The 26,954-nt window shown below is 41.6% G+C and overlaps 1 protein-coding gene across 7 annotated transcripts in view; it reads right to left on the reverse strand.

Moving 5' to 3' along the window:
* Positions 1-436: 436 nt before the first annotated feature.
* Positions 437-26,954, reverse strand: part of LOC138951852 (ral GTPase-activating protein subunit beta-like) — a 56,312-nt gene continuing 29,794 nt past the window's right edge. For 4 of the 7 annotated variants that reach the window (XM_070323412.1, XM_070323408.1, XM_070323411.1 and 1 more), the window contains 16 exons: positions 26,345-26,541; positions 24,311-24,481; positions 21,621-21,689; positions 15,787-15,897; positions 12,988-13,165; positions 12,436-12,527; positions 12,110-12,234; positions 9,185-9,364; positions 7,724-7,796; positions 7,095-7,274; positions 6,423-6,561; positions 5,651-5,803; positions 4,616-5,008; positions 3,228-3,393; positions 2,728-2,844; positions 437-1,999 (listed from right to left, as the gene is read on the reverse strand). In XM_070323412.1, the coding sequence (XP_070179513.1) occupies positions 1,882-1,999; positions 2,728-2,844; positions 3,228-3,393; positions 4,616-5,008; positions 5,651-5,803; positions 6,423-6,561; positions 7,095-7,274; positions 7,724-7,796; positions 9,185-9,364; positions 12,110-12,234; positions 12,436-12,527; positions 12,988-13,165; positions 15,787-15,897; positions 21,621-21,689; positions 24,311-24,481; positions 26,345-26,541 (2,462 nt within the window). In that variant the 3' untranslated portion in view covers positions 437-1,881. Of the gene's footprint in view, positions 2,000-2,727; positions 2,845-3,227; positions 3,394-4,615; positions 5,009-5,650; positions 5,804-6,422; positions 6,562-7,094; positions 7,275-7,723; positions 7,797-9,184; positions 9,365-12,109; positions 12,235-12,435; positions 12,528-12,987; positions 13,166-15,786; positions 15,898-19,311; positions 19,360-21,620; positions 21,690-24,310; positions 24,482-26,344; positions 26,542-26,954 lie in introns of all 7 variants that reach the window. The other 3 variants (XM_070323413.1, XM_070323410.1, XM_070323409.1) reach the window with 2 other exon arrangements.

Below are 26,954 nucleotides of genomic sequence, written 5' to 3' on the forward strand. Positions count from 1 at the left end.
TGAGAAATTGGACACCCAGAAACATTTAACTGACCAATCACAGAATCTTTTTTTTATATATACAATAGGAGATTTGAACACTTTTTGCTGTATTATTCCATTCTATTTTGGTATCTGAAAAATGTCTTCAACCATTCTCTTTCTAAAGTTCTTTACAGGTACAGTACTTGCTTTATATACAACATCACAACAGTAAAGAAAACCACATGAGAACAGCTGTGGCGACTTCTTGTCCTTATATCGTATACTGTACTATCAATTTTGGAAATAAAAGTAACAAAGACTACAACAGAAGAAAAGAAAAAGAAATGAAAAAAAAAGTATTTGGCACAGTAACATTTTTCATGATAACATAAAACCTTTCTTTCTTTCTTTATTTGGTGTTTAACGTCGTTTTCAACCGTTCAAGGTTATATCGCGACGGGGAAGAGGGGGGGGGGGGGGGGGGGGGGGGGGGGGGGGGGAGAGAAACATAAAACCTCTAATTTGAATTTTTTTCTAAGAAGATTCTTCACATATGTTCTTACATCATATCCTTATACAACAAAATGAAGCATTATAAATAACGGTCATGCACTCTCTCGTAAACATTCCGGACCAGAGTAAATGTTAATTAAGACAGGATCACGGTGTAATTCAGATAAATATTTACAGGTTTCAAATACATACGCAAATAACAAAGTTTACTCCCGCACACATTTACTAAAGATGTAATTCTGACACTCAGTAACGAACAACAAACAAAAGCAACATTGATGCACATGTAAGTAATCATCCAACATGATGAAAATGCGCACTGTTGGTATTTATTCTTTAACTTTGTAGCAGAAGCAAGTATGCAGAACAACAATGGCTTCCCACTACAGACCACCCCCAGCCCCCTTACCCCCCCCCCCCCTCCAAAAAAACAAAAAAACAAAGACACAACACATTCCAACACCTCCTCATTTATCACTGTAAATCCTTTCAAGATCATCACCATTTTGATATTTTCAGAGATGACATAATTTATGACTCATGCCTTCTTGTCCGCACTGCACTGACCTATTTTTTCTACCAAACGCAGACTACAGTGGAACCCCCTTTTAAGACCCCCAGTTTAAGACTCCCTCCCTTTTAAGACCCTGTTTTCCCAGATTTTCTAGTGTTCTTAACCTCTGTTAATTTACCCCCATTTTAAGACTCCCTCGTTTTCAAGACCTGATTTTCTCGGATTTTTGAAGGGCTTAAAACGGGTGTTCTACTGTACCGGAGTGGCAGTTGGGACTGAGCATGCTGGACTGAACTTTGGCGTCATCTGCATCATCATTGTAGCGCAGATAGCATTTTAACCCCATAATAATATAAAATATGTCTCAGGTAACAAAATAGTTATCATCACCATGGCTGAGATAACAAGTAGAGTGGAAGCTCTCTATAAAGACGCTACGTTATAGCACTCCCTCCACTGCACGGCTTCCTTTTTGCACACTTTTTTTTTCATAGTGTCACTAAATTTACCTCCATTTCAAGAATTCCTCTCTGCAACCTGTTCACCGCCAGTAACTATTTGAATAAAAAGCATTACCTGAATTGACAATTCGCAATGTGCCCTTGATGTATAAATGAATGCACCACACATGCACACTTTGTTTGTTTGTTCTTCTTTGTTGCTTATTGAACGGTTTGTTGCCTATTAATACAAGTTACCCAAGAGTTCAGCTGACGTCCTACAGGCAGCAAAAGGGTTAAAGACCTCAATTTCTCAGATGTTAGGTCTTAAAACAGAGGTACCACTGTACTGTAAACTTACACAGGTAACAAGCGTTCATGTATGAATGTCACAGAGGCACAAACAATGATGGCTGACGGAGCGTGTCACTGTGACACAGTGGGCTAGTGTCATCGCGGCACGTCCTGAAAGAGGGCCGTGTAGAACTCGGCGGCACTGAAGCTACACTTGTACTTGTTGACTATATCCTGAATCTTCAACTTGCGTCTCACGTGGGGCGGCTGGTACCTACACAGACAAAGCAAGCCAGGTATGAGATAGAGAAAATAAACTGATGAATCACTCCCTCTGGAAGTTTTCGACATGAAACATGGGCACTATTGCTATGACATCACTGACAACTTTATCTGTCTTCAACTTTATCTTCACAAATGTTATGCATATCTGTAAGCAGTCAAAAGTTATTTTATGATACATCTTACCTTATGAAAGCTACATGTATTTGGCAACACCTGGTGAGAGATTTCATAGTTCTCGCATGACAAGGTTTCTTGCAGAAGAAGAAGAAACCATAATCCCATACAACAGTGACAACCCCCCCCCCCCCCCCCCTTACTACCCCTTGATTTAACTCATTGTCTCCCAGGTACGGATATATCTGTACCCACTCATATGGCTCTATCTGACCAGGTACGGATATATCCGCTCAGACTGTTAGCTTCAGTCGCTTCCTGCAACATCCATTTAACGCCTGCATTCCAGCGTGTTGATACACAGTTACTGCACAGCTACTACAATTCTGAGTGACCTGCTGCAGCACAGCTGGTCTCGACTAAAAAATACTTGGTCAACATAGGTGGGGTAGAAAGTTTTAAGACACCGTCTTCTCAGACATCATTTTCAGTGCATCTGTAAACCCTCTGTAAACCCTCCATCAGTTAAACCCAATTTTCTCTGATTTTTTTTGCAGTCTGAAAAGCGGGGTTCTATTGTATTCACTTAGAAAAATCACTCACGCTTCACTCTCCAGACGCCTGCGACGACAGATGTTGATGGCTGTCTGCCTGACCAGGGTACCCAGGGTACGTCTGCTGACCACCATCCCGTCCACCAGGGGGATGGCTACTGTCATTCTGCAAGGAAAACAACAACATAAAACATGTTATTATCATGCATTTAGGGTCATAAAGACTAGACACAAGTGCATTAATAAAGACAAGTTATCAATAACCATTGCATGTATACTTCTCAGGATATTATGCAAGACAACTTTTCAAATATGATCATTACAAAAAAAACACAATAACAACCACAACAACCATCCCAAACAAAACAACAAAAAGAGAGAGGGAGAGAAAAGCAAGCAAACACAAACACAAAACATACTTAAAAGTAACCTAACCCTCAGTCAGAAGCAGACCTTTAACCGTCATCACATCCTCTGAGCAATCCACAGACAAAACACACAGTAAAGATAGCTACATACAAGCATTAAAACTTGACAAGAAAATCTTACTTGGTTTGTGTCTTTTCATACTCATGGATGTGTACGCGGAAGAGCCCGTTCTGCAGAGCGTGGATGAAGATAATGTAGACATCCTTTTCTGCTGCCTTGGGCACTGAAGATGAGATAGCCGTCCCCGCTGTCTCCTGGCCTGTGCTTGTCACGCTCAGCAGGTCAGCTGGAAGAAGAACATAAAATCTAGTAAAGATGCTGTGTGAGGATATAAACAGTCAAAACAATAAAGAACCTGTCTTGATATCCCTTATCCCCACCAAAGCGCCCAATACCGCCCACTCGAGCTCCCAAATACAGATTTGTTTGTTTGTTTGTTTGTTTGCTTAACGCCCAGCCGACCACGAAGGGCCATATCAGGGCGGTGCTGCTTTGACATATAACGTGCGCCACACACAAGACAGAAGTCACAGCACAGGCTTCATGTCTCACCCAGTCACATTATTCTGACACCGGACCAACCAGTCCTAGCACTAACCCCATCATGCCAGACGCCAGGCGGAGCAGCCACTAGATTGCCAATTTTAAAGTCTTAGGTATGACCCGGCTCGAACCCACGACCTCCCGATCACGGGGCGGACGCCTTACCACTAGGCCAACCGTGCCGGTCCCCAAATGCAGATCCCTGAAGCACCTTCCACACACCGTGATACCAATGACACACATCTGTTTCCATTTCTTCTGGCTTCCTGCAATGTTTTAGCAATTACAGTTGCAGTTGTTTATTTTGCTATGAGTTTTCCCAGTTTGTAGTTGACGGAGTTACTTTCCATGCCATGGGGTTAAATTAGTTAGAACAAGGTAGCTGCAGATGCCTGTCAGCTCAAATGGTTGTGTCTGCAATTCATTGCATGCGCTTACTGAGAAAATGCCTGTCAGCTCAAATGGTTGTGTCTGCAATTCATAGCATGCGCTTACTGAGAAAATGCCTGTCAGCTCAAATGGTTGTGTGTGCAATTCATAGCCTGCGCTTACTGAGAAAATGCCTGTAAGCAATGCATGCATTATATCAAATAAGAGTTGACCAATTAGCATGCTTTCAGCACACCTACAACACCTCCAGCAATAGAACCAAGGTTTAAATGTCAGCAATCTGTGCACTCAAACCATCACATCTACACATTGCAACTAAACAAGGCAGCCCACCAGAAGAAAACTACAGCTGGGTAGAAGTAGAAGTACCAAATGTATGCTGCATTCAGAAACTACAAACACCCACCACCACACCCAAAAACAGAAAGGTATGTTATTGGAACGTTTAATGTATGACAAAACAAAACGGAGCGTTACAATAACATATCTTTCTTGTTTTTTTTTATTCTGAATTTTGAAACGTTGGCAGTCTATTAGTTTGTGGATTACAAACAATGTCAAAACATCAAACGCACCAGTGGGAAAACTGTCCTTATCCTGAAACCTCTCCAGCCAGACGACCAAGATTTTGGTGTCGGGTCCCATCATGGCCGCGGGCTGTCGTCCCAGTCTCCGAGGCCGTCCAGTGCTGCTGTTACTGCCGCCAGACTCCGGCGGAGACCCAGGACTCTCTCTCTCCATGCGACTCAAGCGCTCGCCATCCAGTGGCAGAGATTTCGGCTTGAGGAGGTTGGCATCGCCAGCGGTGGAAGAACCGTAGGGGAGGGAGGAGGACAGGCGAGGGGAGGGGTGGGGGGCCTGGGGGGATGCGTTGGGGGAGGAGGCGGAGATGTTGATGCCGGAGGAAGGCAGGCCGCTGCTGTGGGGGCTGCTGCCGGTGCTGCTGCTGGTGTTGAGTGTGGAGTGGCCTGTGGGCAGGAGAGGGAGAACGGTTTTGGTGTCATTTGTCAGTTCGGTTGAGCTGATTCTGAGTCACGTTCTGTCAGTCTGTCTCTGATTTGTGCACTGATACACACACATATTTGCACATCGACATATGCAGAAAGAGAGAGAGAGAGAGAGAGAAAGAGAAAGAGATAGAGAGAGAGATAGAGAGAAATATAGAGAGATATAGAGAGAGATAGATATAGAGAGAGAGATAGATAGAGATATAGAGATAGAGAGAGAGAGATAGAGAGAAATATAGAGAGATATAGAGAGAGATAGAGATATAGAGAGAGAGATAGATAGATAGAGAGAGAGTGAGAGAGAGACACTTCTTGCACTGCCAAATTTGAGCTTACTGTCAAAGTTTAGTATCTGTAAATAAGTCAGAAAGGGAAGTAGGTATAGACTCCATGGGTGAACAGAAAATGTAAAGCTTTTAGAAAAATATGGAATAGACAGCTTCCTTCTACCAAAACGTATGTGTAATAGCCTCACTGCACACACACACACGCACATATATGCACACACACACACACACACACACATACACGCACGCACACAAACACGCACGTACGCAAACACACACACACAAACACACACCCACCCCTTCAAATGCCACCAACCTGACTCAAGTGTGCTGGAAGAAGTAGTCCTGAGGCGATAGGTTTCAGGTGAAGGAACAACGATGGCAAGTTCTGAAGAGACGTCGGCCCAGTACAACGCCTGCTGTTTGCCGTCATACAGGCTGCCTCCTGTGCCCGTCATGTAATCCTCTTCTGTACAGGGAAAACAAAAGTACTTTGAAATGTGAGCTGTGTATGCACACAGTTTTAAACAATCTGACTGTTACTGGTCCAGCTTGAAAGGGCGTAAAGAACAGCCCAGAGCAGAGTGTGATAGAGAAATGTCATCAATGGCCTATGTCCGCTAGGAGTAAAGTGCCTAAGTAAGTAAGTACTGTTAACGTTCCGGGTCTCTGATTTTACCCAGAACAATTGAGCTACAGCAAAAATACTCTGCTTTCTTGAAATGCTCATCCATTATAATATTTGTGCTAAGATGAATCAAACTACTGAAATGCCCAAAGCCAGCTTCTGATGGGTAAGGAGTAATGACAAACATCACTCGATCTATTTCAAACACATGTAACCGTGCAAAAAAGAGTCAAACATAAAGTGACTCTACATCAGAGTTTGGGCTACTTTTATTCACATTACTTTCAATGCCATAAGTATCACTCCATGCCCAGATCAAGAAAAAATATCTAGCCTTGCTTGCACATACAGTATTAATTCAAAGATGCGCATACAGATCATCTCCATTGTTACACTCATTCCTATCTTCAGTGTTATGAACTTGTCAGAAAGGATACCAAACAGTTGTCTTCAAACTCACCTTCACATTCATCTGGTTCACTGATCTTCCAAGAGGAGGAGACATGACCAGTCCAGCCTGCGTGTCTGCGGACATCTACTGGCCAGCCCAGGGAGTGGAGGAATTCCAAGAACTGGGGCTGGACACAGTTGTACGACGTCTGAAACAGGATGTGTACAGATAACATGAATGAAAACACAGGTCCATGACCAAAACAAAAAAAATTTTCATTGTGCACACAACTACAAAGATAGCACAGAAATGATGTGGCTGAAACACAAAAGAAAGTTTTGTAGAAAGCCAAATGAAAGCTCGTAAAAGACAACTGCACATGACAGAAAAAATGATTAAAAAAACAGCTGCAATACAAAAAAAAATCCCTTAACTCAAGGTAGACTGAGCTGAGACTGATGAAAGCAAGGCAAACCCCCCCCATTTTTAAAACCGCCCATATCCAAGACTGCCTCCCTTTAAGACCCAGTTTTCTCAGACTTTCTGTCCAAACCCCCCCATTTTTTTAAGACCACCCATATCCAAGACTCCCTCCCTTTCAGACACAGTTTTCTCAGACTTTCTGTCCATAACCTCTGTAAAATTACCCCACATTTTAAGACTCTCTCCTTTATAAGACTCTGATTTTCTCAGATTGTTCAGGTCTTAAAATGGGGGTTTCCCAGTACTGCAGCAACCCACCACGTTGCTGAGGATGTCATGAGCCGTTTTCTGGTTCTGCTTGACATAGAAGACATGGAGCGTGTCGTTGTCACGACTGGGGATGAAGTCCAGGGACTCCAGGTCGGAGAAGAGAGCCGTGTTGGTCGAGTCCAGCATCACCAGGGCTGGAGGCACGCTGCATACACGGTTGGACGGTTCCTGGACGTACAGAGGGAAAAACATTAAGTGGATGGGCTATGTTGATGGGTCAAAATAAATTATTCTTACAGTCAAACCTGCCCTGGCCACCACCTCTGGAAAGCAATCACCTGCCCTGGCCACCACCTCTGGAAAGCAATCACCTGCCCTCAACAACCACCCAGAGGGATCCCAGACGAGTTTTTCTTCTATTTCATTTAACTGTAAGGTATGAGATAATACAAATAACACACACCAATGCAAGCAAGCACACACACACACACACGCACGCACGCACACACACACACACACACACGCATGCACACAAACACACACATCCACACACACACGCATCATATTACCCCAATGACACAAAGTGCAAAGGATCAACAATTTCACTTGAAAAATTATTCTGATTTAAACAAAGTTGCTCTGCACAATGACAAAAAACGATTTGTAGTGACACTGACCTTGAGGGATTCCAGAGACAGAAAGCCATAATGTGAGAGAAACAAACGAGCTGTCTGGTACTCATGGCAGATTCTGAAAAGCAAATCAAAGTATGAACAGTTGTTTCATTGTGTACTGATTCACCTGAAAAGTCAAAATGAGTTATATACAATAAGAATTCAGTTACGACAAAAAAGACAGCTTAAGCCAGGTGAACAAAAGGACATGAAATTCTAGACACTTAAAACACATACATCTTTGGAAAATTGCTGCCAGAAACACTTCTAATAAACTGTTGGGATTAGCAATTAAGCGATGCAGCCTGTCAGAGCAAGGGAACAGTTAGACGGGGGCGGTAGAAAAAGGCCAAAGTAAAAAAAACAGGTAGAGCAGGAAGAACATATATGAGCAAAACAGGATCCCTGGGAAAAAAATGAAAGCTACTAGAGCATCAGAAATCACTCTGAGGGTCTCTTAGCTTGAATTTGGGTTCCCAGTTAGCTCAGCTGTTAGAGTTACAGTTGGTATATATAGGGACAGATGTAGGAAAACCTGACGGGTTTTACATATAACCGCCTGGAGCCAATTTATGTGTCTCACGCTATAGAAAAGTTATTAACCCCTTCACTGCCACAGTATAACAACATTTTGGTATTGCTGTGCGCCAGGGCAAATTTCGCTTTCTTCGGTAGGTTCACCGTCTAATCTGTTCACTGCCTAATCATTTATTGAGATATCTCTTAGATCTTTGGCATGTGGTTTGCTTACACCCTTGGCTATTATGTGATAACATGATCATTGGACTTTGTTTGTGATTGTTATAGTAAAAATCGATATAATGACCATTTTTGTCAAGAATTACAGTTTCCAAACTTTCACACACACACTGCAGCACGTAAAACCGCAGAAAACACAGCTAAAACTGGTGTCAAACATCAGGTACTCACATTACAGCCCATAACAGTATTCTTCTGTGTGGTAATCCATAAATCACTTCTTGTAGAGCTTCCAGAACACTGTATCATTTGAAAACAGGTCTACGAGTTGATGTCCGACTTTCGGCGGCCAATTTGAATCTTATAGATCGGAAAAAACTTCTAAAAAAGATGTCACCACGTGGTACTAACTTATCTGAACGGTCAATGGGAAAGAACTGTGTTTAAACCCCTACAAGAAGTTGGACAGTGGTTACCTCCCATTTAGTTTTCACAAATGTCCTGAAAAGTGCTGATGTAAATGCCACGTACCTAGTACGTGTATGGGCGTATGACAAACCAAACATGACCACGTACCTAGTACGTGCTGGGCAGTGAAGGGGTTAATGATTATTATTATTATATGTCAGATACGGCCAGCAAGTAACATAAAACAGAGTATTTTCATGTTAAAAACATTTTCTGAGAAAACAAATGTAAGTAAAATAAATTCTCGCATAACAAATGAACACTAGTCACTACATTAATGACGCCACTGGTGCTTACTCTGGGGGCTTGCACTCTGTCTGGGGGTCGGGGTAGGGCTTGGTCTGTCGGGCCATGCTGGCCTTGAGAGACACGTCATCCTCGAAGCTGGCGGCACTCTCGATGAACACCTTCATCTTGTCCAGCTCCTCCTTCTCCTTCTCATTGGTCAGCGATTCCAGGGGAGGGATGCTGTTGTCTCTGGAACAAACAATGGTATACAGTGCATGGATACCCCCCTTTTAAGACATCCACAAATCTGACAAAATCTGGTTTTTACAAGGAGGGAATCTTTAGACCTCCCAATATCTGGTCTTTACAAGGAGGGAATCTTTAGACCTCCCAATATCTGGTCTTTACAAGGAGGGAATCTTTAGACCTCCCAATATCTGGTCTTTACAAGGAGGGAATCTTTAGACCTCCCAATATCTGGTCTTTACAAGGAGGGAATCTTTAGACCTCCCAAACTCTGGTCTTTACAAGGAGGGAATCTTTAGACCTCCCAATATCTGGTCTTTACAAGGAGGGAATCTTTAGACCTCCCAAAATCTGGTCTTTAAAAGGAGGGAATCTTTAGACCTCCCAAAATCTGGTCTTTACAAGGAGGGAATCTTTAGACCTCCCAAAATCTGGTCTTTAAAAGGATGGAATCTTTAGACCTCCCAAAATCTGGTCTTTACAAGGAGGGAATCTTTAGACCTCCCAAAATCTGACAAAATCTGGTCTTTAAAAGGATGGAATCTTTAGACCTCCCAAAATCTGACAAAATCTGGTCTTTAAAAGGATGGAATCTTTAGACCTCCCAAAATCTGACAAAATCTGGTCTTTAAAAGGATGGCATCTTTAGACCTCCCAACATCTGACAAAATCTGGTCTTTAAAAGGAGGGAATCTTTAGACCTCCCAACATCTGACAAAATCTGGTCTTTAAAAGGATGGAATCTTTAGACCTCCCAACATCTGACAAAATCTGGTCTTTAAAAGGATGGAATCTTTAGACCTCCCAACATCTGACAAAATCAGGTCTTTAAAAGATGGAATCTTTAGACCTCCCAACATCTGACAAAATCTGGTCTTTAAAAGGATGGAATCTTTAGACCTCCCAAAATCTGACAAAATCAGGTCTTTAAAAGGATGGAATCTTTAGACCTCCCAAAATCTGACAAAATCTGGTCTTTAAAAGGATGGAATCTTAAGACCTCCCAAAATCTGACAAAATCAGGTCTTAAAAAGGAGGGAGTCTTAAATTTAAAATGGGGGTAAATCTACAGAGGCTACGAAAAGAAAGTGTAAGAAAACCGGGTCTTAAAAGGGAGGAAGTCTTAAATTGGGGATCTGAAAAGGGGGTTCCACTGTATATTTAGCTACTGTCAACATACTTTGCATCCAACAACAAGAAAAGTTTATTTATGATAGATGAAAAGAACAGACCTGCCAACCCTTGTGAAGCCTCAACAGTAGCAATACACATTTTGGGGCATTTTCAGCATGGCAAATTCTGTTTAAGTGTAGCACTTTTTAATCATGTATTTCAACATCCGCATTTATGCCATCAAGAATGATTGTAATAAAGTTTTGTGAGAACGCAGGAACAGTGTTTTTAGTGTAGACCATGTTTTGTGAGAACGCAGGAACAGTGTTTTTAGTGTAGACCATGTTTTGTGAGAACGCAGGAACAGTGTTTTTAGTGTAGACCATGTTTTGTGAGAACGCAGGAACAGTGTTTTTAGTGTAGACCAAGTTTTGTGAGAACGCAGGAACAGTGTTTTTAGTGTAGACCATGTTTTGTGAGAACGCAGGAACAGTGTTTTCAGTGTAGACGATGTTTTATGACCCATTTTGTGACCGCTAAACAGAATGAGAAGCTGAAATTAGTATGAGGACTCACAAAAAAAAAAGGGAATTGTTGCATGCTTGTGATTATTTTATTGAAGCGTAGCAATCTTTCGCTTGGTATAATTGTTATTTGAAGTCTTATATCGCGCGTGTATCTCCAGACTCGGACTCAAGGCGCAGGGATCTATTTATGCCGTGTGAGATGGAATTTTTTACACAATACATCACGCATTCATATCGACCAGCAGATCGAAGCCATTTTGGCGCATATCCTACTTTTCACGGTCTATTATTCCAAGTCACACGGGTATTTTGGTGGACATTTTTTTTTATCTATGCCTATACAATTTTGCCAGGAAAGACCCTTTTGTCAATCGTGGGATCTTTAACGTGCACACCCCAATGTTGTGTACACGAAGGGACCTCGGTTTATCGTCTCATCCGAAAGACTAGCACTTGAACCCACCACCTAGGTTAGGAAAGGGGGGAGAAAATTGCTGACGCCCTGACCCAGGGTCGAACTCGCAACCTCACGCTTCCGAGCACAAGTGCGTTACCACTCGGCCACCCAGACCAAATTAGTATGAGGACTCACAAAAAAGAGGGAATTGTTGCATGCTTGTGATTATTTTTTTGAAGCGTAGCAATCTTTGGCTTGGTGTAGCAATTTGTCGGTGAAATCGTGGGACCTTGCAAGTGACTTGGCGTTAAGAGTCACTGACCAGGTGCCATGATTTCACCTATGAATTGCTCTTAAAATGTAGCATGCAAAATGGCGGCCCATGATTTCACCTACGAATTGCTCTTAAAATGTAGCATGCAAAATGGCGGCCCATGATTTCACCTACGAATTGCTCTTAAAATGTAGCATGCAAAATGGCAGCTCTGAAAGAACCGTTCCCTTGAACCCCAATCCATTGTTTTGTCTACAATTAGACGTTCCATTTAACTAATATTGTTAGTTTTTTTAGTCTTGATTTTGGAATGTTGGATCTCAAGATTCCTAGTGCTTATAACTGGCATGCAGCATTTATGTTGTGACTACTGCATAACATCAAAGTAACTACAGAAAGCCACTATTCCTGTGTTTCTTCTACTGATCCCAACTTACGCGTTTGTCTTGTTGATCTTGTCGACACACTCAGGGAAATATCGATGGTTTACGTTGTGATGAGTGCCAGCGTCCTCCACGGGCATAGGTCGACCTGGGTCAGCCAGATGCGCACGCGATGATATCTGTTGACCAAATGAGAACATTCGTAAAATCTAATTCGCAAAATAGTAAGAAAGCTGCGAGATTAAGTTTTGGGAAATTAAAGTTTAAAGGCCTGATTTTCTCAGATTTTGTGAGGTCTCAAAAGGGGGGTAGCACTGTAACAGGTTGATAAACACAGAAAGAAAACTTAAAGAATATAGAGGAAATCAGGTAACACTGACCTTGGAAGTCCTGGGTGAATGTCGTAGCTGCATGGTCCAAGCGTGTCGACCAAACGCTCCCCGGATCAGTGCTGTCACTGTTGGCAATGGGTCTGAATGCAGAAAAATTAAAACTACAATACAAGTCTACCTTGAAAGTGAAAAACCGTATGAGTTTTACACCACATGATTAATGAGCGGTAGAAAACTGTTGGGAGGGCGCACTTACACTGTTTAAAAAGACTTATCATTTTCACAGTTGAACTTTTGAGTAAAAATATTTGCTCCGCTATAAATGTCTTTAAACCAAAGATAGTTGTGAATATGCGCACATACTCACCACCTTCCTCCCCCACCACCACACAGAAACAAACACACACACGCACTCACAGAAACAAACACACACACACGCACTCACAGAAACACACACACACACACTCACAGAAACACACACACACACGCGCACTCACAGAAACACACACACACACACGCGCACTCACAGAAACACACACACACGCGCACTCACAGAAACACACACACACACACACAGACAGAAACCTCTCCTAAACCCACCTTCCACATTTCCAAGAGGTTGCTCCAGCAGACCGACAATGATGGAGTTATCGATGACGAAGTACCGGAAGGGAGAGCCCTGTTCAGGCAAACTGCTACCCTTGGCGTACTTCAGCAGAGACCGCTCGTCCAGCAGTGAGAACAGGGACTCGGGGCCACAGGGCGGTGGGAATGCTCCCTGTAACAATGGGTAACAACTTGTTATATCAGACTCCTACACTTGGCGTACTTCAGCAGAGACCGCTCGTCAAGCAGCGAGAACAGGGACTCTAGGCCACAGGGCGGAGGGAATGCACCCTGTGCAAGAGGTTTGGGGGCTGTATTGTCCTCAGACCAGCTTTTTTGTCAGTCCGAGGGGAGCATATTGTCTTCTGTTTCATCTTTATCAACCGAGGCCGCAACGCCGGACACTGCTTGGTACTAAATAAGACTCACTGATTACTCAGGTGAGTCAAAAATCCATTTGGCAGATTTGAGATATGCTCTGCACAGGCAGACAGGACAGACAGACGCACATACCTAAGGGAGACAAACCTCACCTTCCGCCCTCTTAAAATCATTTAGTCAAGTATTGACTGAGTCAGAGACTATAGAGTATACAGAGACGCTCCATACGGCGCTGAAAAGTGAGACCGGAAGCCCAGTGGCGCCACCATGCGGAAACATGGAAAAAACTACTTTCTCTTTCCACAGCAGTAGTGATATCGCCGTGCTGCACAAGCATTGCCGCGCCAACGCGAAAACGCAGTGGGGCATGGTGTTCGGTCATCAATTGCTCAAACGCACATGCTAAAGGCCCAGGATGTTTAAATTTCCCAAGGAAGAGAGTAGGTGAGGATTGTTTCTTCAATTTTTCTCTCGTTAAATGTTGGAAAATCAGTAAAAGTTGTAGCATCGAACTGCGTGTAGATCTATTCTACCGGAACAGAAAACACACACTGTACACTCAACAGCCTCAAACCGGTCCAAGATGTGCATGTTGGTACTACTAGTTTCACATGTATAAGATTTATTTCTCCTCTACTTTATCTCACTTGCGGCATGCCAAGTCTGGAACTGATAGTGGCAAATACGGTCGGTGATCGATTAGGGTAGACATAACCATCTCGTTTGATTGACACGGCCGTCGCGGGGAGTTATAGAGTAGATCTACAACGGATAACAGCTTGCAGCTTCGAACGTTAGTATTATCATGATTAATATTTTGATTGTAAACGTTTTGATGATGATGATGATGATGATGATGATGATGATGATGATGGCTATTGTTGTTGTTCTTGTACACCATTTTGAATGAGTAAAGGTCAAAGAGGGTAGACAGAGAGAGAGAGAGAGAGAGAGAGAGAGAGAGAGAGAGAGAGAGAGAGAGAGAGAGAGATTGGATTGGATTGTTTACTCATTTAGGCCATAGCCCCGTTGTGACGGAAGTGAACATATATATATACAATGACATAATGACATTTGCACACAAATCAAATGAAATAAATCATACACGAACTAAGACATTACATTTCAAATAAAATATACCGTAGGCTTACATGAACTAAGACATAACACTACGTAGCCGAAATGCTTTGTACACATAAGCTGACAACTTTCGAACAATACCTTCATTTACAGATGCCATAAGCATAGAAAACTTGTGTAAACTTGGGTTTCTATAAAACTTAGCAGGAATAAACTGGCATCGCAAATCACGAAGTGCGGGGCAACAAAGCACAAAATAAAACTCATCTTCCTTACTTTCCCTGCACAATGGGCATAACAACATATCCGCATCGTATCTCTTATATCGATTAACGTGCACAAATAGCTTTGTTATTCCACCTCGGAATCTTGCCATAATAAGAGAGAGAGAGAGAGAGAGAGAGAGAGAGAGAGAGAGAGAGAGAGAGAGAGAGAGAGAGAGAGAGAGAGAGAGAGAGAGAGAGAGAGAGAGCTTTCTGAACAAGAAAGAAGCAACTGAAAAGAAATAAGAAAATCATCGATCGATCAAGATTCTTTAAAGTCAGCTTGGTCACAAGAATCTGGTTTAAGTTGCTGTATTTTACAGTTTTCCTTACATTTCAGTTTCGATGTGCTGGGACGACACCAAATTGACTAAATGCCTTAGTTACCGATTTAACCGGGAACTATTTCGTTAAACGATTTAAATATTCCTGACATATTTTCTCAGGCTTAACTGACCATGTATTCAGTATGTATTTGTATTTGATTAAAACACACAAAAATAACGACGGTTAGTTCGTGAAAAGAGACTGACTTGAATCATGTTTGCATAACTACAGCGATGCAGCGAATATTGCCTAAGAAAATTTGATTTAATTTTAAACTATACCATTTTCTGCGGTGTTTTTATGGTCATTTAAAAAGAATGTTCACAAACAAACATATTTTTTCATCCAGTTACTTTTTGCAGCACTGTCAGCCGGACAGAACAGACAGTATGTTAATATAAACGTGATATAAACACAGCCGACAGCAGCCGTGAAACGCGAGTTTCCTTGTGCGGCAGGGTGTGGCTCTTTTCCCGCGCTGGGCTGGCCGGTCTCATTTTCGCACCGCAACGCAAAGAAGGATGACGCGTCTCTGTATACCCTATAGTCTCTGACTGAGTGAAAAAAGGACGAAATTGGCTTGTTCATTTTAATGCTTGTTATTCTCTCAGGTGCCAGGAGATTGGTTCCGCACAACTCTCACTCTATTGCACGTCATGTGTATTCAAAGAGCGCTTACTTCCCTTTATTTTCTATTACCATGTATTTCACACTGATGAATTCAGAAGTCCGACAGGCTTACCACTTGGTCAATAATGCAAGTCAGGACAGCTTCCGCGGCATCCTTCACTCGCATGGAGGCTGGCATCAGATCTTTGGTCCCTTTGTATCGCGGTGGGTCACTGGCACGATTCTGAAACAACCAGAAAACATACAATTAATGAGTCCCCAGATTCATCAGCAAATCTGTCCACAGAATATGTGCAAGAATCGTGACAATATAGCATAATTTCTGAATCTTCTGCTAAAATCTTGGTTTGCATAAGGGCAAACACGGTTTCATGTTCCACCTTACCTAGCTAACCTAATGATTTTTTTTCTCAGAGGATCGATTTATCAATCTGCTAAGATCTTCACTGAAACAGAGATAAATGTTCAAAATGGAGTAAATACTGACACACGATTCTTGCACTGGAGCTGCACACCTGCAGTATTTGGATCCAGTATTTTTAGTCTTAATTTCTCAGTCATGATTTTAATCATTCACATGCAACTTTTTACACATTGTTACCAATAATGACTATGTCATTCAATACATAATTGTTTGTTAGAGTGCAATAATAGCGATAAATCAAACAATGCTCAGATTGCTTTGGATATAAATTAAAACTTGCATTTTAATACAGATATACTGTACTTTCAATCCTTCCTCTGATGGAACAAGCACTGTACATAATTTGTATGCATAAACTAATAAGTATTTACTGCATTCAATAGAACTAAAACAAAAAACAACAAGTCGCGTAAGGCGAAATTACTACATTTAGTCAAGCTGTGGAACTCACAGAATGAAACTGAACGCACTGCATTTTTTCACAATGACCGTAGTCCGCCGCTTGTGCATAACGGAGTGAAACTGACGAGCCTGTTCAGCGCGGTAGTGGTTTCGCTGTGCTGCATAGCACGCTTTTCTGTACCTCTCTTCGTTTTAAATTTCTGAGCGTGTTTTTAAGCCAAACATATCATATCTATATGTTTTTGGAATCAGGAACCCACAAGGAATAAGATGAAATTGTTTTTAAATCGATTTCGGAAATTTAATTTTGATCATAATTTTTATATTTTTAATTTTCAGAGCTTGTTTTTAATCCGAATATAACATATTTATATGTTTTTGGAATCAGGAAATGATGTAGAATAAGATGAACGTAAATTTGGATCGTTTTATATAAAAAAAATTGTTACAATTTTCAGATTTTTAATGACCAAAGTCATTAATTAATTTTTAAGCCACCAAGCTAAAATGCAATACCGAAGTCCGGCCTTCGTCGAAGATTGCTTTACAAAAATTTCAATCAATTTGATTGAAAAATGAAGGTGTGACAGTGCCGCCTCAACTTTTACAAAAAGCCGGATATGACGTCATCAAAAGTATTTATCGAAAAAAAGAAAAAAAACGTCCGGGGATATCATTCCCAGGATCTAGGAACTCTCATGTCAAATTTCATAAAGATCGGTCCAGTAGTTTGGTCTGAATTGCTCTACACACACACACGCACAGACAGACAGACAGACACAGACAGACAGACACACACACACACACACACACATGCCATGACCCTCGTCTCGATTCCCCCTCTATGTTAAAACATTTAGTCAAAACTTGACTAAAAGTAAAAATCAGAAACAAATGCAAACCTAAACCAAAAAAGCCACTATATTTACCAATACTGTTATTTAGGCAAAGAATCTTTACTAGACTAAAGTCAGATTTTGCTGTACAAAGATTCCACATCAGCAATCAAATCAAAATGCAGAACTGGTGATGCATCAAGAAAGAGATTAGTGTCCACATAGAGTAAAAACATTTGCTTCAACTTGTCACTTTGTCAATAAAACTATCAAAACAAACGGTAAAAATGTCGCAAATGCATAGGAGGGGACAAGATGCTTCAACCATGCTGTAAATTGCAAGTATTCAACTTTCTTCTTTGTAAGCTCTCACTGCTAAACAAAGAAAGATTCTCAGTGAATCTGGTTTTATCCAGAAATGAAGCGAAAGTTTTCTGTAAATATATTTGCTGATAACTGAGTCTAATTAACTTTCCATCATTTGATCTGGGGCAATAATCAAGTAAATTCACTGAAATGTCAGTCCAGCAACAATTTTACATTGACGGCATTTGATTTAGAGACGTACCTACAAAATAAGATAAAAACAAAAGTCAGAGTTTGGATACCATCTGTATTTGAGCTTTGTGAAGTGAACAATATTTAACAAAAGAACATGAAATATTCTCTTTACAGACATTCAACCAAACAAAACAGTCACTGCTGCTTAAATACTCGTGTTTTATAATCATAAAATCAATTGCCTGTTATGGTTTACAGCTTCAAAAGCATTATCAATTTTACAAAGTATTGTAAGTGGCGTTAGATGTATTAATGCTCTTAACTATAATTTGCATTATATCCCATCTTCCAAGTGTCCTACCAAGCAGGCCCATGTAATGCACTAACTAGCTATGTGAACAGGTACTGTGGTGCTACATGTACAAGCATGACAGCAAAACAGCTACTTTGCCTTATAATGATCAAGAACTCGTAAATTCATACTAATCCCAACAATAAATCCAGACCTTTTCTCATTCACCTAAAAGCACACAGTCCCAAACTATTTTAATTGGGAAGTGAAGCTAATAATTTCAACCAGGTAGCTCTCTCAGAACTGCATGTACTTTGCTTTTCTTTTTCTACACTGCAATTGATGGAACAAAAGAAAAAACACACAGAAAAATGGAGGGGGGGGGGGGGGGGGAGAGGAGTGTGTAGATGAAGGGTGTGTTAAAGGGTAGGTGCGGGGACAGCTAAGGTAAAAAGTAGAAGAGGACTTGGAACTGTAATTTAGAATAAGTTCTTAATTACAACTGTTTTCTTGAACTAAGTTGAAGATAATATCTCTTCATGGTCAGATCCCAGGAGCGTTTGGACCCCATTCCTATTTTTTCTGGAACTGGCTATGATGATTTTTCAACTTTGAATTTAGCTACAATTACCACTGATATTCTTGCGAGTACGTGCTCAGTAGGAGTACATCAATACAGTCTGTTCTTTTGCAAAGCCCTGCACCCCCCAGTCGCATGACAACTAACTTGTATATTTCATATTCATAAGTACATGTATTCACAAGTATCTATTTGTCCTTGTTGTTTTTGTATGTGCTCGCAAGCATTCAGAAGAAAAGGAGTGTGTGTGTGTGTGAGTGTGTGTGTGTGTGTGGGGGGGGGGGGGGGGGTATACAATAAAGTCTCAAGCACTGGTGCATGATGATGTCCCAGAAGGGACTATTTCTGCTCCCTTATACTAAATTACTAATTGCTTGGATGCTTCATTTTCACAAGCTTAAATAACAGGAAACTTGATGCTGCATGGGGAGGGGAGTGTGTGTGTGTGTGTGTGTGTGGACTCATCACATACACTACAATACTGCAATGGGTAGGTAAAACAGTGGTATCTGCAGCAGGGACATACACTGTAAGCACCACTCGGGATTGTTTTCAGTGTTGGGGGAACAAACCGATAGAGTTGTACTGCCTGCTCTTCTTACCTCACGCAGCTGTAAGATACTGCCCACCATATACATGGAGTTCTGAATCTATGACACAACAGGATCATGCACTACACAATTAACACACTGAAGGTGCAGACACAAGTTAACACACACATATATACACGTTATCATCCAAAAGAAGGGCAAAGGGTGAAATAAAACTGTTTGAAATGAGAACAGACCTAATGAATCTAACTGAACGTTTTTTGTTTCGTTGTGTTCAATTTGTGTAAGTGCTGTCATTTATTTTTGTTCTAATTATGCACAGTCTAGAATGCATGTAACTGCCAGAGGGTATTACTCAATCTTTTTGAAAATAAACTGATAAAAACACACACACACACAAAAAAAGGCCTAAAGTATTGAATTTACATGCTGCTGTGAACGATCCCAAAATAAAATTAAAAACATTATACAACCATCTGATCACAAGCACATTAATAAAACCTGATTAGGTGACATTTGTTAACTATATATATACATTTTGTATATGCTGTATGTATGCCAAATTAACACACAATCATAACTCATATATTACTTATATAGAATATATTTAGGCAGAAACAACTTATAAAGCAGCAAAGAGTAGATTCTGAATAGAAGTCTAATCAAGCACAAATTCAAAGCAGTTGATTCGCATCTGAGACTGTGCCAAAAGGTCAGGTGTCATGTCTACTGTCCCGAATGACACACGATTGCTGACATTTCACCATTGCCAACAGAATAAACAAATAAGAAATAGGTAGAAAATGAATGTGAAAACTGACTTTAATTGTTGATCAGTATTTTCTATACCACTAACAAATAATCTACTTGCACATAGCTGTTTGGCAAATGTATGTTGCATGGGACACACTGACATGAAAGTGGAAGATGTTTTTCCCTCTAGAGAAACTACATATCAAGTTACACTTTTTGTGCTCTTCCATTCCAGTTGGCAATCAATTGTTAACGCATGTTATTAGAAAAAATAGAACGAAAACAGATTAGATAGAATGAAAAATGTACTGGTGATGTCATTTGGGACATACTGACATGAAAACGTCACCTTTTGGCACAGTCTCATCTGCAAACAGAATGAGTCACAGTAATATTGTGTGAATCTTTCTGCAGTTTGCTTCATTGAAGTAAAACATTATTCAAATTCAAAGGTCATCTGTGATTATTCAAATGACAACTGAAGCACAATCTCACATAAAATTGTTCAAATGTTAAATGGGTAAAACTGTCATGTTTTCACAATCAACTGACAGCAAGATAATTGGCAAAGCTATAAAACAATATTAAAAGTACTTGTCTAATTAGTATTTCACTTGTTATAAATGCATCATTTGTTTTTTAAACTCAGACCTGAATGGATTTTAAGCTGCAAAGCTGAACTATAAATGTAATTTCACCATGTGAACAACACTTGACATAACCTTTGAATTCACAGTCTGACTACAGTAGTACCTGTGATGAAGGAACACCCTTCGAACCAAACCAAAGTGTCCCTCCATAGCAGGAGGCCTTTAAAAACAGGTATTATAAATTTGGTTGAGATAACATGCATATAGGGACACTAGGCTGAGGTGAACAAAGCAAAACTTGGTGCCACCCAACTTTGTGGGAGCCAGCCGCGCGGTCCGATTGGTTGAAATTGAGGTTTGTTGCGATTTCAACCAATCAGACCCCGCCGCTGGTTCCCATCCAGTTGGATGGTACCCAGTTTCACTTCAAGCACCTCTGCCCAGAAAGTGTCCTCTCATCAGAGGGGCCTTACATCGCAGGTACTACTGTACACCAATCAGAGAGGCCTTACATCGCAGGTACTACTGTACACCAATCAGAGGGGCCTTACATCGCAGGTACTACTGTACACCAATCAGAGGGGGCCTTACATCGCAGGTACTACTGTACACCAATCAGAGGGGGCCTTACATCGCAGGTACTACTGTACACCAATCAGAGGGGGCCTTACATCGCAGGTACTACTGTACACCTATCAGAGGGGCCTTACATCACAGGTACTACTGTACACCAATCAGAGGGGCCTTACATCACAGGTACTACTGTACACCAATCAGAGGGGTCTTACATCACAGGTACTACTGTACACCAATCAGAGGGGCCTTACATCGCAGGTACTACTGTACACCAATCAGCAACATTCTACTAAACTACAACACTGCATGAAACCAAGAAAACCACACAACTCCTTGACGAAAAAGGGTATGTAAAACAAGACAAGAAACAAGCAGGCTGGAGCGTCTGGATGCCCAAACGGCCAACGAGAAGAAACGGAGGCAAGACAAACACTAAAATACCTTGGTGGCTACAGATTTTGCATCCTTTTCTACTTTTGCTTTTACACTTTGCGGTTCTTGCTGCTTAGCCTGCAAACGAACCAAACTCAAAAGAAGCTCACAAACAAAACAGAAAAAAATAAACACAAGAAACAGTTACTGTACACCTGGAGTTTATGCAAACATTTTGGAAATATTGGCCATAATTTCACATTTCTGCAGTCTCTGTCATTGTGGCAGTACAGATCGACCTCTTTCATTTCTACCACTGATTGTCTGGCACCAGCAGTCAATTTGTTTTTAGAATATTCTTTCAGAGTAATTTCAGCAAATTGAACTCAAAACTTTAATTTTTATTTGTAGAAGTGCATCTTTTATTTCTAAATGTTTATCATTATCATTTCCTGTTGAGTGGTGTTCCGATAGATCAATGCCCGCAGTTTTCCGATTTGATTTTCTTGGCTGCCTCACGCTATTGGGTAGTTTTATGCAAACAATATTCAAAGTTTACTAAAAACAGTTTTCGAGAAATAAAAAGGAACCGTTGAACAGACAAATACATTCAAAAATATAGTTGAACCAGCAGTCATCCATTGCTTTAAATAAAAGCAAATTGAATTAGAATGAATTGTTGTGGATTTTCAAACCACACCAGAGTTTTCAGTGCAAACACCCTACCAAACCAGAAAGATCATTCAAAGCTGGCTCTTGTGGGGTTACATTTATAGGCAAGCACGTGGGCGGGGTTGTAGCTCAGTCGGTAGCGCGCTGGATTTGTATCCAGTTGGCCGCTGTCAGCGTGAGTTCGTCCCCACGTTCGGGGTGAGATTTATTTCTCAGAGTCAACTTTGTGTGCAGATCGACTCTCCTCGGTGTCCGATCACCCCCGTGTGTACACGCAAGCACAAGACCAAGTGCGTACGAAAAAGATCCTGTAATCCATGTCAGAGTTCGGTGGGTTATAGAAACACGAAAATACCCAGCATGCTTCCTCCGAAAACGGCGTATGGCTGCCAAAATGGCGGGGCAAAAAACGGTCATACACGTAAAAATTCCACTCGTGCAAAAAAACATGAGTGTACGTGGGAGTTTCAGCCCACGAACGCAGAAGAAGAAGAAGATAGGCAAGCAAAAGATCTGTACATATTTCTATACCTGCACTTAACTTTGCGATGCCAAAAGGGAGAATTTTTAGCTACAAATAAAAGCTGAACAAAACCCACACACCTTAACTCACTAAACTCAAACCTGTCACAAATAGACCAATAAACTAAATGAATCAAGATTCTTTAAAAAAACAAACACCACATAGCACTTAATTGTTCTGTTAACCTGATTAAAACACATGAGACGTAAAAAAGAAAAAAACACGAGAAAATAAATCCTGAACTTAAAATGTTTGAACAAAAAGAAACCAGTCAACAGCAACAAGTTTCGGTAAATTCGTTATCAAATTTTCGTCAGACAGTCGCTGTCTTCATCAGGATGGTTAAAATGTTTGATCAACAAAATCAACTACATGTACTCAATCTCGGACTGGAAGGTAGCAATTAAACGTCTTGAACAAAAAAGTAGATAAAGGGTGTGTGGGTAGGTTAAGAGACCGAATTCTAAATGCCAAGCCTTGGAGTCAGCAGAAAAGCACATCTACATTTGTTTTGACACCTTTACCATCCCTACACTATTGTGGAGAGTAGCTTCTCTTCCTTCAAGTTTCAATATATTGTCTTTCTTCTTCGTAACACCAGTCTGATCAAGGTTTACCAAAAGATATCTCACAACAAGTCAATCTAAGAGTGTGAGCTAGCTTTTGGCAGAACTTCTAGTTGACCTTCATCAAACAAACAGATTTTTCATTTGAAACAAAGGGTTGGACACTGACAATGATCTGCACTCTTAAAATGTTTGTGTTAGTGTCATAAAAAAAAATATATACTTGGATTGTTGGCATTGACCTTGAAGAAAAAAGTTTTCAAAAACAAACAAATTCTGCCACGCTGAACTGAACCGAACCAATTTACTCTGCGTCTAAAGGGCAAAGTGCGTAATTGAGCAGTGCAGAAAGCATTATGCACATAAAGTCTAAAATTAGGGTTGCAAGAAATCAATTTCTTGATTTTTTCTTCTTCTAAATTCGAAGGCTGCATGAGCAGAGTGCAGAGGCTGTACACATGAACACATAGAAAGTAGAATCCAATCAAACTGAACTTAACAGACTCCGATCACATTTTGGCAGTCTCCAGAAGTAGCCCTGTGGAATGATCATCTCAAAATCTTCACACTTCTTTCAGGATGTGATGTCACTTCCACAGGCCTAACTCTGGAGACAGTCCAAATGTTTAACTCAAAACGACTAACAATGAGTCTAAAACAAGTGAACATGAAGATTCTGTTCAAGTAAATGCACAAAAAGCACGAATTTTTCTTTACCAATCCAATCAAACAGAATGGAACCAAATCAAATGTTTAACTCAAAAACGACTGACAAGAAGTCTAAAACAAGTGAACTATGCATACGTGAAGATTCAGTTCAAGTAAATGCACAAAACGCACAGACTAATCTTCTTGAGAATCCAATCAAACTGAACTCAATAGAACCAAATAAAATTTTAACTCAAAAACGACTGACAAGAAGTCTAAAAACAAGGTAGCTATACACAAAGCTTCAGTGAAATCAAACGCACACAAAGCAAGCATGGACTTTGCTTTACCTGAGATTTTGTACCAGAGATGCCGAGCTCAACGACTTCCAGAACGTAGTGCAGACACTCTTTGTCGTAGAGCAGAGAGCTGTGGTCCACCAACCAGAGCTGAACACACTTGAACGCTGCGACGATCAGCGTGTGAAGGTCACGCGAGTGGTTGGGAGCTGGTCGACTGCACTGTAAGAGACAGGGGGACAAAAGGGATGTTATGGCTTGTGTTGGGAGCTGGTCGACTGCACTGTAAGAGACAGGGGGACAAAAGGGATGTTATGGCTTGTGTTGGGAGCTGGTCGACTGCACTGTAAGAGACAGGGGGACAAAAGGGATGTTATGGCTTGTGTTGGGAGCTGGTCGACTGCACTGTAAGAGACAGGGGGACAAAAGGGATGTTATGGCTTGTGTTGGGAGCTGGTCGACTGCACTGTAAGAGGCAGGGGGACAAAAGGGATGTTATGGCTTGTGTTGGGAGCTGGTCGACTGCACTGTAAGAGACAGGGGGACAAAAGGGATGTTATGGCTTGTGTTGGGAGCTGGTCGACTGCACTGTAAGAGACAGGGGGATCTGGGACAAAAGGGATGTTATGGCTTGTGTTGGGAGTTGGTCGACTGCACTGTAAGAGACAGGGGGATCCGGGACAAAAGGGATGTTATGGCTTGTGTTGGGAGCTGGTCGACTGCACTGTAAGAGACAGGGGGACAAAAGGGATGTTATGGCTTGTGTTGGGAGCTGGTCGACTGCACTGTAAGAGACAGGGGGACAAAAGGGATGTTATGGCTTGTGTTGGGAGTTGGTCGACTGCATTGTAAGAGACAGGGGGACAAAAGGGATGTTATGGCTTGTGTTGGGAGCTGGTCGACTGCACTGTAAGAGACAGGGGGACAAAAGGGATGTTATGGCTTGTGTTGGGAGCTGGTCGACTGCACTGTAAGAGACAGGGGGACAAAAGGGATGTTATGGCTTGTGTTGGGAGCTGGTCGACTGCACTGTAAGAGACAGGGGGACAAAAGGGATGTTATGGCTTGTGTTGGGAGCTGGTCGACTGCACTGTAAGAGACAGGGGGACAAAAGGGATGTTATGGCTTGTGTTGGGAGCTGGTCGACTGCACTGTAAGAGACAGGGGGACAAAAGGGATGTTATGGCTTGTGTTGGGAGCTGGTCGACTGCACTGTAAGAGACAGGGGGACAAAAGGGATGTTATGGCTTGTGTTGGGAGCTGGTCGACAGCACTGTAAGAGACAGGGGGACAAAAGGGATGTTATGGCCTGTGTTGTGTAGGGGCAAAGTTGTGCTCATAGCTTTGGAGGTAAATACATCGAGAAAAAAAATGAGAGAGAGGGAGGTGCTTGAATATGATTGTGTGTACCTGTACCGGTGCGTGTGTGTATTGGCGCAAGAATGTGTACCCCTGCCTGGATATGTAAGTTCATGTGTTCATTTTTAAATTAAGACAAACATGAAAACAGCCCAACACCTTGGATTTCATTTTTGTTCAATCAAACTTTTAATGCTTATTGCAAAGCAAATTAGCCAACAAAGTGAAAACCCAACACGTTTTTGTCATCTTTAGCACACCCAATAAATGCTACAAGCAAGCAATACAATTCTTTTTTTAAGTATCAAGCCTCTTTACCTGAAAACTGAGAAAGGAAACAAGCTTGCATCGATCCTGGATAGCCACATAGGTTGAATGGACGATACAAAACAATAACCAACAAACCTTACCGGCACGGTGGCCTAGTGGTAAGGCGTCCGCCCTGTGATCGGGAGGTCGTGGGTTCGAACCCCGGCCGGGTCATACCTAAGACTTTAAAATTGGCAATCTAGTGGCTGCTCCGCCTGGCATCTGGCATTATGGGGTTAGTGCTAGGACTGGTTGGTCCGGTGTCAGAATAATGTGACTGGGTGAGACATGAAGCCTGTGCTGCGACTTCTGTCTTGTGTGTGGCGCACGTTATATGTCAAAGCAGCACCGCCCTGATATGGCCCTTCGTGGTCGGCTGGGCGTTAAGCAAACAAACAAACAAACAAACAAACCAACCTGGAAAACGATGAAATCACAGATCCATTTGACGGTGCGCTTGCACATGAGGATGTTGGGCGGCGTGACCGTGACCTTGGCAAGCCCGGCAAGAAGCTCCATTGCCGCCAGCGCTGTGTTGAGGTCGGTCTTCCACGACGCCATGAGGCGGTTACACACCAACGACGTTGCATGTCCAAACAACCCGTGTGCTGTGTCTGATGGCAGAAAGTCTATGTGTGTTAGTAAAATAGAAGATGTTTTTGGAAACCACAGACAGGATTTTCAAGAGGTGTGGCAGAGGTAGAGGAGGAAGACGTCTATTTGACAACCTTGATAAGAAGTGACACTAATCATCAACTAAAAACAGATATCATCAGAAAAACATGAAGGAAAGGCCCTGCTTACAAAGACTAATATACACATGTGCAGCTTTAGAGTGAAATAGGTCAGGATATACAGGTCTTTCTGAAAATAATGGATACAAAATGAACTTTTTGCTGTTATTGGTGACGTGATAATTTAAAGCTACAAGTACAAGGCTTTGTGTGGGGTTTAAAAAAGTGTAAATTAAACCAAACAAATGTGTCTTTAACAGCAACAGAGGTGGTGAATTCTCATAAAACTTGTG

This window comes from Littorina saxatilis, linkage group LG17 (genome assembly GCF_037325665.1).
Source record: "Littorina saxatilis isolate snail1 linkage group LG17, US_GU_Lsax_2.0, whole genome shotgun sequence".
Classification (NCBI taxonomy): domain Eukaryota; kingdom Metazoa; phylum Mollusca; class Gastropoda; order Littorinimorpha; family Littorinidae; genus Littorina; species Littorina saxatilis.